Source organism: Notothenia rossii (assembly GCF_949606895.1).
Source record: "Notothenia rossii genome assembly, chromosome: 11".
In the NCBI taxonomy this organism is placed as follows: domain Eukaryota; kingdom Metazoa; phylum Chordata; class Actinopteri; order Perciformes; family Nototheniidae; genus Notothenia; species Notothenia rossii.
In genome coordinates this window covers 52,520,772-52,533,642 of record NC_136910.1, presented here as the reverse complement: position 1 = coordinate 52,533,642, position 12,871 = coordinate 52,520,772, and the positions used below count along the sequence as shown (strand labels likewise).

General features: G+C 40.8%; 1 protein-coding gene across 1 annotated transcript in view; it reads right to left on the bottom strand.

The window, feature by feature from the left end:
• Window positions 1-1,450: 1,450 nt before the first annotated feature.
• arrdc1b (arrestin domain containing 1b) overlaps window positions 1,451-12,871 on the bottom strand; it is a 36,059-nt gene continuing 24,638 nt past the window's right edge. The window contains exons 3-8 of the mRNA XM_079657795.1: window positions 11,478-11,528; window positions 6,388-6,542; window positions 5,851-6,033; window positions 4,702-4,878; window positions 3,445-3,910; window positions 1,451-3,106 (exon numbers count right to left, since the gene is read on the bottom strand). Coding sequence (XP_079513921.1) covers window positions 3,045-3,106; window positions 3,445-3,910; window positions 4,702-4,878; window positions 5,851-6,033; window positions 6,388-6,542; window positions 11,478-11,528 — 1,094 coding nt within the window. The 3' untranslated portion in view covers window positions 1,451-3,044. The remainder of the gene's footprint in view (window positions 3,107-3,444; window positions 3,911-4,701; window positions 4,879-5,850; window positions 6,034-6,387; window positions 6,543-11,477; window positions 11,529-12,871) is intronic.

Sequence of the window (12,871 nt, the reverse complement as noted above, 5' to 3'; positions counted from 1 at the left end):
GCGCATTTCGTGTTTTCCATACTGGGATCATGTGATTGGCGGGGGTAGCCGAAGCCATTCGTAGCCTTTCGTCTACTCTCGTTGTATAACCATAGACTTAGTGTATAACTTGTACTATAAAAGCTAAAAATGGTCTGTCTGGTTAATACAAAATATCGCTCTGTGGTTTCTATGAAAATTGATTATGTTAGGGAATATGGATCATTATCCCAGCAATATATTGTTATTTTGGTTACCATTGTAACTGCCTTTTGTTACATATGCAGATTATAGGAAAACAGAGAACATGTCACAGGATTCTTGCAGTTGGATGCATAATTTTAATACAAAAGAGCATCTCTTATTTAATAAAGATTTATTGCCTTGTTTGTTAAATGAGTTTTGGAAGAATCCCAATTACAGAACCACAGAGCTCACTTTGTCCACACAAAACAAACCACAAACACTTCATATATTTTTATTGTTATACTTCACAGTACAACGTTGATTCTGCACTGCATGTTGACATTTTACATTAACTGATTGAGGTGCTACTATTAATATCTGCATACACACCTGTAAACAGTTTAACATGTAGAAAAATACAAAACTTGACACCGCTCATCAATATGTGAGGGGGGGGGGGGGGAAGAAAAAACAAACACAGAACAAGTTGGGGATCATAAAGCTATAGTACCTTTTGGTGGCGAAGAATTAAACAGAATCAGGATCGATAAAGGCAGTGCGAGAGTTGCTGCTGCTGTTGTCTTTGAGATGAGAGGAGTTGCAGTCATTTTTAAAAACAAGACAGTTTTCAGGTCTAAGCTCAGACGTGCTGGCTGTTTTTTAAAAGCTACATTTGTGTACATCAAGAGCACTGATGGGAGACAAACAGGAAGAGTTCTCAAGCACATCCTGCGGTCCTCCACGAAAGACAAGAAGAAGAAAGTCCGGCACAAGCTCCTGTAAGAGGTGGCGGGAGTCCAGTTGGTTTAAGGCATGCATTTACGTTAATGTAGAGCCTGCTTTTAGAACAGTTACAGCCGTCTTTTGTGCTGATATGTAAAAACACAATCAATGTTAAAATGATCCGCAGTCAGGGTCCAACGTTAGCCCTTTGATTTCTTTTTCATAATTCACAGAATGGACTTGGTAAAGTACACATTAAAAGTCACAGACATTCAGGACAGTAGTTGTGCTTGTGATTTTCTGTTGTATCAGTTTCCCACAGGAAGGTGACTGATGTTTAGTAGGGGGAGGATACTTTTCAAATTATTATATGCATATAAATAAGTATAGGTTCGGCAAAATCAGATATTAAATGAATTGTGTTCCCCTGTTATGGATCAAACTCTTTGTATGTGCAAAACAAAACACCTGTAATTAAAATTAAAGTTTTTAAAATGTGTGAAGTGATAACATTATCACCCTACATTGTACACAGGCAACAAAAGTGTCTCTACACAGATACAGGTGGTAGAACCAGAAATCTATTTGAAAATGTAAGTTTAATTGAAAACAGACAGTAGCCATAAAAGTTCTTTTTGTACACATGTATACAGTAGATTTGCACTTGGAAATCTGTAAAAAGTGCTGTTTTGCGCACATCTGCACAAACTGACATTTCGGAGGATTCTCATCTCACACGAGTAACACTAAAAAGAAAGTTAAGGCAACAAACAGGAGAAAAAACAACATAAAATCTCATTCACACCAAGACGAAAACGATGATGCTATACACTTGCATCACATCTAAAAAAACTCAAATCTCGATTTTTTTTCCCACTTTCTCACAAAGAAAAGGATGTAGATTTACACAGCCGACTGACTTCAGTTGTGAGCAGGGAGCTTAGTGGAGATTTTCTCTATGCATGGCTGATTGTTTGGCTCAAGTTTCAGTACAGCAGCTATACCAGAGATGACCACAAGAGGGCAGACAAACACTGTGGCCTCATGTCCAGCTGCAGGAGAAACGAGCCTCATCTGCAGAGACACTGTCCTCAGAATACAAAACTGAAGTCAAAGCAAAACCTCTCAGTTATATGACTCAACGCATGGTGGTGTTTGAGAGATGAGATATGTATTTTAACTAATCTAAAAGCTATTTTTAAAAATGATTATAATAATAATATGGGAGGCGTGTCATGCAGTGGATTCAGGTTCAAACCCCACTGCAGTCAGCATGTCGTTGTGTCCCTGAGACACTTCACCCCATCTGGCTCCTGTGGGGATTGTCCACAGTATTGAGTATGTAAATCGCTTTGGATAAAAGAGTCTAATAAGTAACATGTAATGTAATAATCATATATAGTGTATTACTAACTGTGTTTCAAGTTACAAAGCTGAGAGGTTTCGCTGAGACATTAACGCCCCTATCTGTATTCTAGTGGCATAATATTCAAAAAGACACAGCAGCAGACAGTAGTGCATGCTGCTACAGAAAACATAGACCGATTTTGGAAAGTGGTGTCTCATATTTCCTCAAACAAAGACCATCAGAATAATTTAAGTAGGGGTTTAACTAGTCCAACTAGACAAACACGGTGAAAATGTCCTCTCAATGTCCATCATGACGACAGCTCTGCCCTGGTGAAGATGAGGACAACTGAGTTACACACGGACAGCGGTGGACCACTATAACAATTGCACATTTAAAACAAGACAAAAAAAGGCCGAACCCGAGCCTTCAGTAGGCAGAGATCATTTTCAAGGCATCACAGATGCGAAAGTTCGTTGAGAAAACAAAAACAGTTTTGACTCCGCCCCTAAAAGAAACATGTCCAATCACTGAATATTCTAAATGATGATCCAAAATACTTCTTGTAGGCACAGTGATGTTCACCCGCTCTAACTGACACTACCTGATGAGACAAGAATTTAAATGAAAACTTATATCATATAAGATTTTATCCCTTTTTTTTTTCTTATTCGAGGACAAAGAAATATTCTCAGGAGTGGAGTTATCGTCCGTCCTCTCTAACCCGACGTGTCTCTGTCCCGATTTCTCGAGAGGCGAATGGAAACAGGTGTGGGGGGGCGTGGCCATGATGCTTCATCACCTTCTCTTACTGTATACTGTTGAAAGTGGAGTTGGCGCTACAGCTTTCCTCATAGGTGGGTGGGGGTTCTGTAACACACACGGGCAACACAAATAAGAAGTCATTAATAAAGTTAGAGCAGCGCACATTCTCCTCGTCTCTGTTCCAATAATAACTAGTCAAATAAACCTATTAAGTTTTTGCATTTTTCATATAGGATTTCTTTTATTTGTTTATTTCAAACGCTTAAGCATTTTCCATAGATTTTCCTGCCATATTCTATACTAACTGTACTAAATGCAACATTCACTTTAGTTTTGGCTTGGATTTTTGGATTTTGAGAAACTGGGATGGTCATTTTTGCATCTGCTTCACTTTGCATGTGTTTGTCTGTGTGCCAGAGTGAAAGTCTTTTAGAAGAACTCACCATGAGGGTAGTCGCAGCTGCTGTACTCTGGAGGGAGGATGAGCGAGCAGGAGGTGGGGATAGGGGTCACGTTTCCCTCGGTGAAGAAAGGTATGGTGGCCCCGGTGGACACACAGAACAGAGGGGCGGAGGCGTCCAGCCTGAGGCCGGGAGGCAGCGCTACCCCGGGGGCTTGGCTGAAGGCGCTGGGGGACATGGTGAGCGGCTGCCCCGAGGGGTCCTGCTGAGAGTGACTCTTGGTGGGGAGCTCCTCACTGGTCATGCCCCCTGCACACATCCCCTCCTCTAGGTCCTCCACCGGTGGGGCGCTGGGGGTCACGCCCGCCGCGCTGGGAGCGCTGGGAGGCCTGGGAGCAATGCGGTGGTCCGGAGTGGGGGGCATGGGTCTCGATGGAGACAAGTTCACAGCGATGTTCCCGATGTAGATAGGCAGCGTGACCACTGCGTCCGGAGATTTGAGCGACACCTGTATAAAACAGGAATTATAAAAGCCTCAATTAGATAAACTATACCACCAGATAAGATTGGTGATATTCTATATGCCTCTTTTTGCCAATACATCGCATGAGATCACCAAAACCAACAGAGAATTGATTCTGCTAACACAAGGTGTGTTTGTAGCTAAAGTGGGATAGACAGTTTCTTCTTCCTCAGAGCCATAGAGCTCCATTGTTGACCTTACACTAATAGAAACACTTCAGCGAGCCACACTGTTGCTCTGGGTGACATGTTCCTTTATTACCATGAACACACACACTGTTGTTTATTGTTACTCAGCCCCACATGCAGTCCTCCAGCTGTAAATACTCACTACATCCTCAAATGAGTATGGATCCGCTGCTGAAAGTAGTCCCCATCAAGACCAATATTTACAGCTTTTTAATGACATTTGAAAACAATAACCTCAGGCTATGGAAGTTAGGAGTTTTGAGAGATGAAGTCATGCATTGTTGGGTTTTTGATGGGATATTAGGACAATAAGAAAATAGTGAATAACACCTTTCTAGTAAACCCAATTATTTCAGTATTAGTAAGTAAATATCAAAATCCTTACACAGTTGTTCAGGTTAAATTAGAAAGGAAAAAATAATAGTCTTTGATAGCTCATGTGGCTAAATGTATGGATAGTTTCATATGGTATTATCTGAATTATGTTATCACATGTTTGATGGCGTTAGAAACAGGAATATTGACACTCTTAAGAACAGTACAGTGAAAATAAAGCACAGTCTATATGTTAAAGACACACACACTGACCTGAATGAAGTAGTCGATGTGTATGAGGCTGCAGCCGGCCAGTGCTGACTGAGGAAGAGGAGGGACGATGATCTGCTCTCTCCACTCCGCATGTTTTCCTGCTTTCACTCCGGCTCCCTCCACCTCTGCGATGGTCCGCAGGTCGACCACAGGCCGCTTGGTCTTATAAGTTACTTTCTGGTGTGGAAAAAAGCCATACACAGACACAATAGATGTGATAATGGCCTCACTCAAACTTCTATAACTCTCATCTTGAGGTATAGAGACATTGTATGTGGTCCCATATGAAAGGATTAGCTATATTAAGGGTTATCTTTTAAGCTTCGGAGTCCCAGCAGAGATTTCTAATACATATCTGAAATAGACATTTCCAGGGGGTGGTGCACACTGGCTGTGATCGTAATGGTATTAAGGATAGGGCAAATACTAGGAAGACACATGCATGTCTCTTGTTTCCTCGTGTATTCTGCCCTCTGTGCACCTGGTTCGAACTGAAGCCATGAGAGGCATTTGAGACTTTAAATAAAAACGGGTAAAATGTTGTATTTATAAGTTGGTTATATTTTTGTTATTGGGATACCAGGTGAACATATTTTTTGTTACACAATATATGCACCTTGTCCAGAGTGCAGTGGGAGAGTAAAACTCACCTGGAAGAAACAAATGCAATGCTTTTAATCCAATTTAGAACATGGGTTAGTGATGCGCTTTAGCCCCTTGTGGACATAATTAGTATTACAACAAAAAACACAAAATTGTCTTCAAACCACTTCACCTTTTTTAAAACCTTAAACACAGTAGCTAAAACTGATATGGATTATGGACAGTGGAGAACCGTCAGGGCCTTCAAGGTTACCATCACAGTGTTACGTTGATTTGTTTGTCCTTCTCGGACCATGCACTACGCATTTCAGTGATTTTGTGTTCGAAAAGAAAGCAACCAATCAGATCTTGTTCTGGGTCTCTGGGTAGAATATCCGGCGGGGGTTGTGTGTGTCTACAGAAGGTCCAGTTGTGATAGACACGGTTCGCCACTGATTATGGATAGCCACTTCCATGCCTCCAGAGCTTCCATAGTTCTGTACTCAATACCTGAGGATATAATATTCATTCATTCATAAAATAATATTCATTTCATCAGTAATATACCTGTATGAGACTGGCCAGCACATAGCCCGTGTCCTTCCCAGACTTGTTGTGGATCTCAGTGGCTAACTTGATGACCTGCCCGGGGATGTAACCTCTCAGGTCACTGCGAGCTTTCAGCATCAGGGTCCCTGTCTTCACCAGGAGGTAGCTGAACTTCTTGGTGGTCACAGCGTAACTCGGATGCTGCGGAGACAGTTTGTTTTTAGCGTTATTATGAAGACTCATCTTTTCCTGCTTAGCTCCAGAATATCAGGAAACTCTGTCAGTTGCAACAGGGGAAAAGGGGAATGATAAGAGTAAGGAATGTAGATGGAGAAGAGGAGAACAAATAAATGAGATCCTGCTCGGCCATGAAATCAAATAAGCCTCCACCTAGACACACGCTGATCAAATAAAGAGAGTGCATTTCAAAGTCCTTTCTTCTCCTTCTGTTTCTGGATTATATCCACAAAGAAAACAGAACGGCATCATTCCAGTTTTTATAGGAATACAATTAGATAATAGATGATTCAAAAGTAGGGACATTTGTTTACTTACTTCAATTTCAGGCACCTCATTGAGGTTGAGCAGGTTGAGAAGGTAGAAGGCTCTCTGGGCTTTGTAGTCCTTAGAGAAGCGTGGTGTGTCGATAGCCACCCTCACTCGGTAGATAATCTTCCCAAAGGGTCCCTCAAAGGAAGTGGGGGCAGCGACTAAAGAGAGAGGCAATTAGATAATGGTTACTTTTAAACGGAGGGCAGTCCAAACACTTTGTTTATTATTAAAAGGTTAAATTAGGAGAGTGTTTCCCAGCTTCTTAGATAGTTCCTATCAGGGGGAGGACAGAGCTTCAATCTGTGTCCTTATCAGTGCAGGCCCTTATCAGAGTCTCATTCCTGTTTATTCAACCGAAATGGGAAAAGGACGCTGACTCTTCTGCACTGACCCGAGGGAAGGTCACTGCAGAGGAGGAAACAGGGAGGGTAAGGCAGGAGGGAAGGACATTCAAGCAGAGAGAGATCAAAAGTAACTATTTGGGGAGAAAGGAGACAGAAGAAGAATTATGAATGTGTGCTTCTCACTATTCTAAACGTGTCACTTTTTGAGCTGATGCTCATTCAGATGTTAATGTCAGCGCGGCAGGAGGCTGCTGCAGGGACTAATCCGCTGCGGCTGCTGTCAATGAGAATTAACCAGGAGAAGCGGGTTGCTTTGTTGCAGACAGCTTGGTAACGGAAAGCGCTGTGGACAGACTGACTGAAGCTCCAGACTGACTTTCCCTGGAGACTAGGGCCGCTCAATTAATCATATTTTATATCGCAATTACGATTATGGCTTGCAACGATTACGAAAACAACGTAATCTAATTTTTTTAATTATTAAAACATTTTTTTTATTGGATTTTCAGTTGAGTTATACTTAAAGTTCAGGGTAATCAACTGTTAAAAACATACTGTTCAAATTTGTTTTCTCCAATAAATGGATGTTTTCAAAGTAAATGGATAATCGTTTTTAATAATCGTGATATCAATTATTGACCCAAATAATCGAGATTATGATTTTTGCCATAATCGAGCAGCCCTAGTTTCTAGCAAAACACATTTTAGAGATGACATGAGCAGCCCTACCAGCATTTACCATGGTGGCCAAAACATTTTTATTTGGTCGTAAATTGTAGTTCAACATTTATTTCCTGTTACAATTATTGACCCAAATAATCGAGATTATGATTTTTGCCATAATCGAGCAGCCTTACTGGAGACACACGCTGAGCTCCTCTGGGCTGCTGAAAGTGGCCGAGGATGTGCAGCTCACCTTGTTCCTATGAGCTCAGACAAATACCTTCCTCTGACTCTTTGAGCTGCTGTTCTACTTCAAGCTGATAACATTATTCACTAACACTTAGGTTTCCTAATGAGCTTGTGTGTCTAGGAACCTAATGAGGACTCAGCAGATGAAAAGCAACCAGGTACCTGCAGTTAAACTGGGCTATAAAAGTGATAGTTATTCATGATCCCCAGGGCCCAGGAGTTCAAAACTTGTAATCCCTATCTGATCAGATCAGATTTGGATTTTGGGGAGTTCAAAACCAAAAAACAGGATTAGGATCACTTTCATATCCGACCAGATCAGGAAATCCAATCAAAGCTTTAATCTGGATCAAATCTTCAAAACGGGTAGTTCAAACCGAGAACACAGGATTGGGATCAGTTTGATCCCAAAAAACTGGATTATCCTGATTCCACCAGAGGGGTGGATTTCCAGTGGATTACCAGAGCACAATGTACTGTACCATTTATTTAAAAATATGTTTCAATATAAATAAGATGGCAAAGTTTGTTAACTGAAATAATACACCATTTTTAGCCTTAATGGCAAATCAATTTTATTTTTCATTTTTTGGTCACGTTTGTTTTCAACCAAATGTTGATGACATAAATGTTTATGCTCATGAAAGTATCACAACAAAGATTGTCAATCACAAATGTAATTTAAATTAAAGAAAAAATACCTTCAACAAAAAAAAAGTCCATCTGTCATCACCTTTCAAAAGTAATTGCGGACAATAGATGTCTCTGCAATGTGGTCTCTTGTCTTCCTTGTATTATTTTTCATGACCACTAGATGGCGATCGGTAGGATTAAAGCACTGATATTCAGGATCTAGTCATCTTGAAAAGTCGTAATCTGGATCAGGCTGATCCTATCCTGAATTGCTTTGAACTCCAGGGACAAAATCTGGCCGACTTGTCTGACCCTGGATCACAAAAAATGGGATTTCAAAATCTGATCGGATCTGATTGAGATTAAAAGTGTTGAACTCCTGGGCTCAGAAGATGGATTCTAATGACCTTGGTGATTCCAACAATTGTGTTTCAACTTTGTGGTTTTCTGGACACATTTTGACCAATGTTAGAGACCGTTGGCCATCAGTCGGATGTCAATTAAGCCTCTTGGGGAAACCACTGCTATTTAAAGATCTTGTCATAGCCAATGGAGATGCAGATTATGATCCAGGCCAAGATTGGAAGTGTGTTCCAAGATGGTATTTGGGCCAATGCGCTAGCCTTTTTGCTCTACACACTGAGTGTTTGCATGCAACCAAAGTCAGTTCAAAACTATTATTCCCAATACAAATGAAAACATGAATGCTTCCACCAAGGAAAAACAAATGTGTCCCGCTGCCTACAGATGTGTATTAGAGATTAACTCTTGGATGGATTACCCTCACATTTGGTACAGACATTTTAAAGTACCTGTTTAACATCAAGTTGTTAGCATTTAGCTGTGCCTGATTACAGCCTCAGCTTTAGCATGGATGAAGACTCTTAGTAATTGATATTACATCCACACTATCAACTATATTTCAGTATCAGTTATACAAGTTGAAACAGGATTATATAAGAACGAAAAAACGTATTTTTAGTCATTTTCTAAATTTAGCCCAGTTTGATCTCTAACCTGTAAATCACCAAACAACAATTATTTGTCAAAGTAACCTTTTTCTTTTTTAAAGTGCTTAAGTTTTAAAAATGGACCATCACTAAAAAAACAAATCTGTATTTAGATTGTGACCTCAGAGGTGTACGGATCAAGTAGAGAAGGTCTTATCTGCATTTGTTTGTAAGAAGGAATCCTATCTGGGGTATTTTTTACATGCTTTGTTTAGACATGATTTCTAAATGTGGGTTTAACGGCCAACACCTTCCTGTTTTGAAATGTTTCACAGTTGACAGTGTAATTTCAGAAAGATAGAGGGGTATTAGATTATCAAGCTGCTATGGAACTTTAACATCAGCTGCTTACGGGTTATTCGGTTTATTTGTAGGAGAACAAGTATTCTTACGTGCTCCCCTACAAAGGATAAAAGGGTTTCCATTTTCCATCTCCTTTGTTTTCCTCTCTTCTCCTCCTCTACTTGTATATCATGTCCCTCTGGAATGAGGCCATCCACCATCTCATCCCACCCTATTTATCCCTCCCTGTGTCCTCGTACGACGCTTATCTCCGGCCCACGCCTTCCTCCTGTCTTTGCATGTCTTTGTTCCCACAGTGAGAAATGATCAGGCCAGAACACCACCTGATGCCTCGACTCCAGATAAATGAGCTTGGCTTATAGGAGGAAATTCTGTGAGTCCCTCCCTGCGCAGTCCTGTTAAAAACTAAAAACCATCCCTAAAGGCTCCTTCTCCTTTCCTATTTACTGACCCTCTTTCTGACCCTTAATTAGTTTGGCTTCTTTAATAGATTTGTTCTCAAAGTAACATTAATCTACCTGCAAATATGAATCAGTTGAAAAATAAATATATTCATTTTTTCAATAATAAATTGTATTATATGACCTCAGTTGTTATTTAAAAACATGAAACTGACAATTTGATGTTGCTACATACACGTCTTGACCTTGAGATAATGAAACTGCTTTGCTGCAACATTTGAGTGTAAATGCATTATCAGCAGACTTTCAGAAGACAGATTGTTAGTTGTGCCTTTGTTTTGTTTTTTATAGAAATCAAAATCAACATCATTCTCTATGATTGTTTGTATCTTCTGTGTTATGATGCTGAGGTGTTTTCCTTTCTTCGTGAACATCTTTTTAAAGTCCGGTTGACTAAATCTACCTTAGTAATCTATATTTCCATTATGAGTTTAAGTGGTCCTACTAGGCTTTTTGGGTTCTGCTGGCCAGCCCTCCAACACATCGTACATGATAGGCTAAGCAGTCGACCAATCACGACAGAGCCAGCCAGCTAACCAATCAGAGCAGACTGGACTCTGGTTTCAGACAGAGGGCGAACAGAGGTGTTGCAGCACAGGCAGCATAAGAAAAATAAAGACCTTTTTGAACATTAAAGCACGGAAACATGTCACAGTAGAGGAACAAAATACAAATATGAACTTGAGATTGAGCAGAATATGTCCTGTTTTAATTGCCTCAAGTATTTTTTTAAGTTAGCATGTCTTTCAGATTCACCAGCAGGGGGCAGTAGGGGACAATTGACTCTCAGATGAACCACTTATCTCTACGTGATAGTTAACCCTGTGCTGATGCTTTCTAGTGTGAGGGCCTGAGAGGAGGGGAGGGCGAAGCATGGGGGCATGAACACCAATTAAACAGTGACTGCACAACAGGAGGGGAAACTAAAAATAACACCGCCCCCAGTGCTTCAGCCCACGCCTGAGAGAGTGCAAGATACCAGACAGACACTGACACTGCGCTGTGTGCTCCCTCACAGGTGTCACGCATCTGATCTTTGTCTTATTTGCACGATTGTGGAGGTATAGCAGTTCCATCTAATAATAATCTACGTGTTTGTTAAAAAGGAGGCATGTCGGGTAAAGATGAATTATCACGCGGGTGTGTTCCTTCTAAATCTGAAACATTCCAAACATCAACTTTATTATGATCCTTCAAACACACCATCGCAATCACAAATCTGCTTTGTGCGGGAGACAAAGGATTTAGAGCCGAGCACTTTGTTAGTACACATGTTATCAGACGTTATCACACCTGTGTGCTCCTTTCTCTGACGTCATCTGGATCTCTGACAGCAGGTTTATGAGAAAACTATTACGGAAAGTGAAGGCGTCGCCATGACATGAAGGAATGAGATACAAATGGGTCATTGGGTTTTATCCCACACTCACCTGGAAGGACAAACTGGAAGGGGAAACTGTGCTCGCCTGCCACCAGGGTTCCTGTAAGAAAAACCACGTTTATTAGCTACACAGGACAAACAACTGCAAATGGCATTCAAGGGTGCAAGTATACTGATCATTCTCAGGGTTTATGTGATGAGGTTTATTTCCGTTCCTATATCCCTCAGTAAACATCAGCTGTCCTGTGGGGACCTACTTCCCAGAGGGATAGAGTTTCTCACACAAACAGGCTTTGTTTACCTGAGCCGTAAGGTCTTTTGTACTGAACAAAACTAGCGACTGAAACTTGCCAGTGTCAGAGGAAGTGATAAGCTGTAGGCAAACACATGTAGCCGGCAAAGTTGGAGCGTTTCTCAGCAAAGTGAATCAATGATTTACAAGCAGTGGGGCCAGCAGGTATCGACCCAAGACTGAGTGCATTCTTCTGCTCTACGGGGGGGGTCACTGTACCAAGAATACCCGTGTAGATTCAAGGACGTGTACATAGATGAAAGCCTGGTTTTATTAAACATTTTTCTTATTGACATCAAATCCAAGAAGAAGACTAAACCAACAACCCTGTCAACCCTGTCAACCCCCCCCCCCCCTGTGGCACTTAAGTCGAGGCGTATTGGTCCTTAAACTGGTCACAAACAAAACAGTTCTTAAAAAACAAAAAAAAGTTGCTGTGCAAAATCTTGAAAACTATCTCTATATCAAGTAATAAAACAAAAACAATCCTCTGTTGGCTTTGGATATACCGGTAAATATTAGCATCAGTTCTTTGTAGGTTATTTTCAGATTTTAGATGAGTCAACAATAAGGAAAGGAAAGCTTGCAAACTATGAACTACTGATGTTATGTGTTTTCATTCTGACGATCTCAACACAAAGTGCTCTGAAGTATGAAAAGGTGTTTTGCTGTGAAACAAACTCTGTTAAAAGCATTCTCTCTGAATTTGTACTGCATTAACATCCATCCATACTGTAAGGAAGATTGCTAGTCCTTGTTGAGAGGAGCGCAAGGCACCAATGAGGAACACCTTGAGAGAGTGGGGTTATTAATTCTCTAGATGAGCTGACAGCCCAATTAAATTCTCCCAGACAGCAACATGTCTCACCTCATTAGGGACGGGCACCACGTTTTCCATTAGTCTCAGTTTCCTGAGGGGAAGCGCTCAGACCGTGTGTTCATTTGCATCGTGTTTACTGCTAGAAGAAGCAGTCATGCTCTAAAAAAGCACCATGCAGGTGTGCAGCCATTTTATATATTCAACTGTAGAGAGACTAGCTGACATGGGTACGGGCAGAGAATCAAGATGAAGGAAAATGATTAAAGAGGGTAGATTATATATTGTATTATATTATATTATATAGAGCAAGCTGTCAGAGATTCAGATCCAC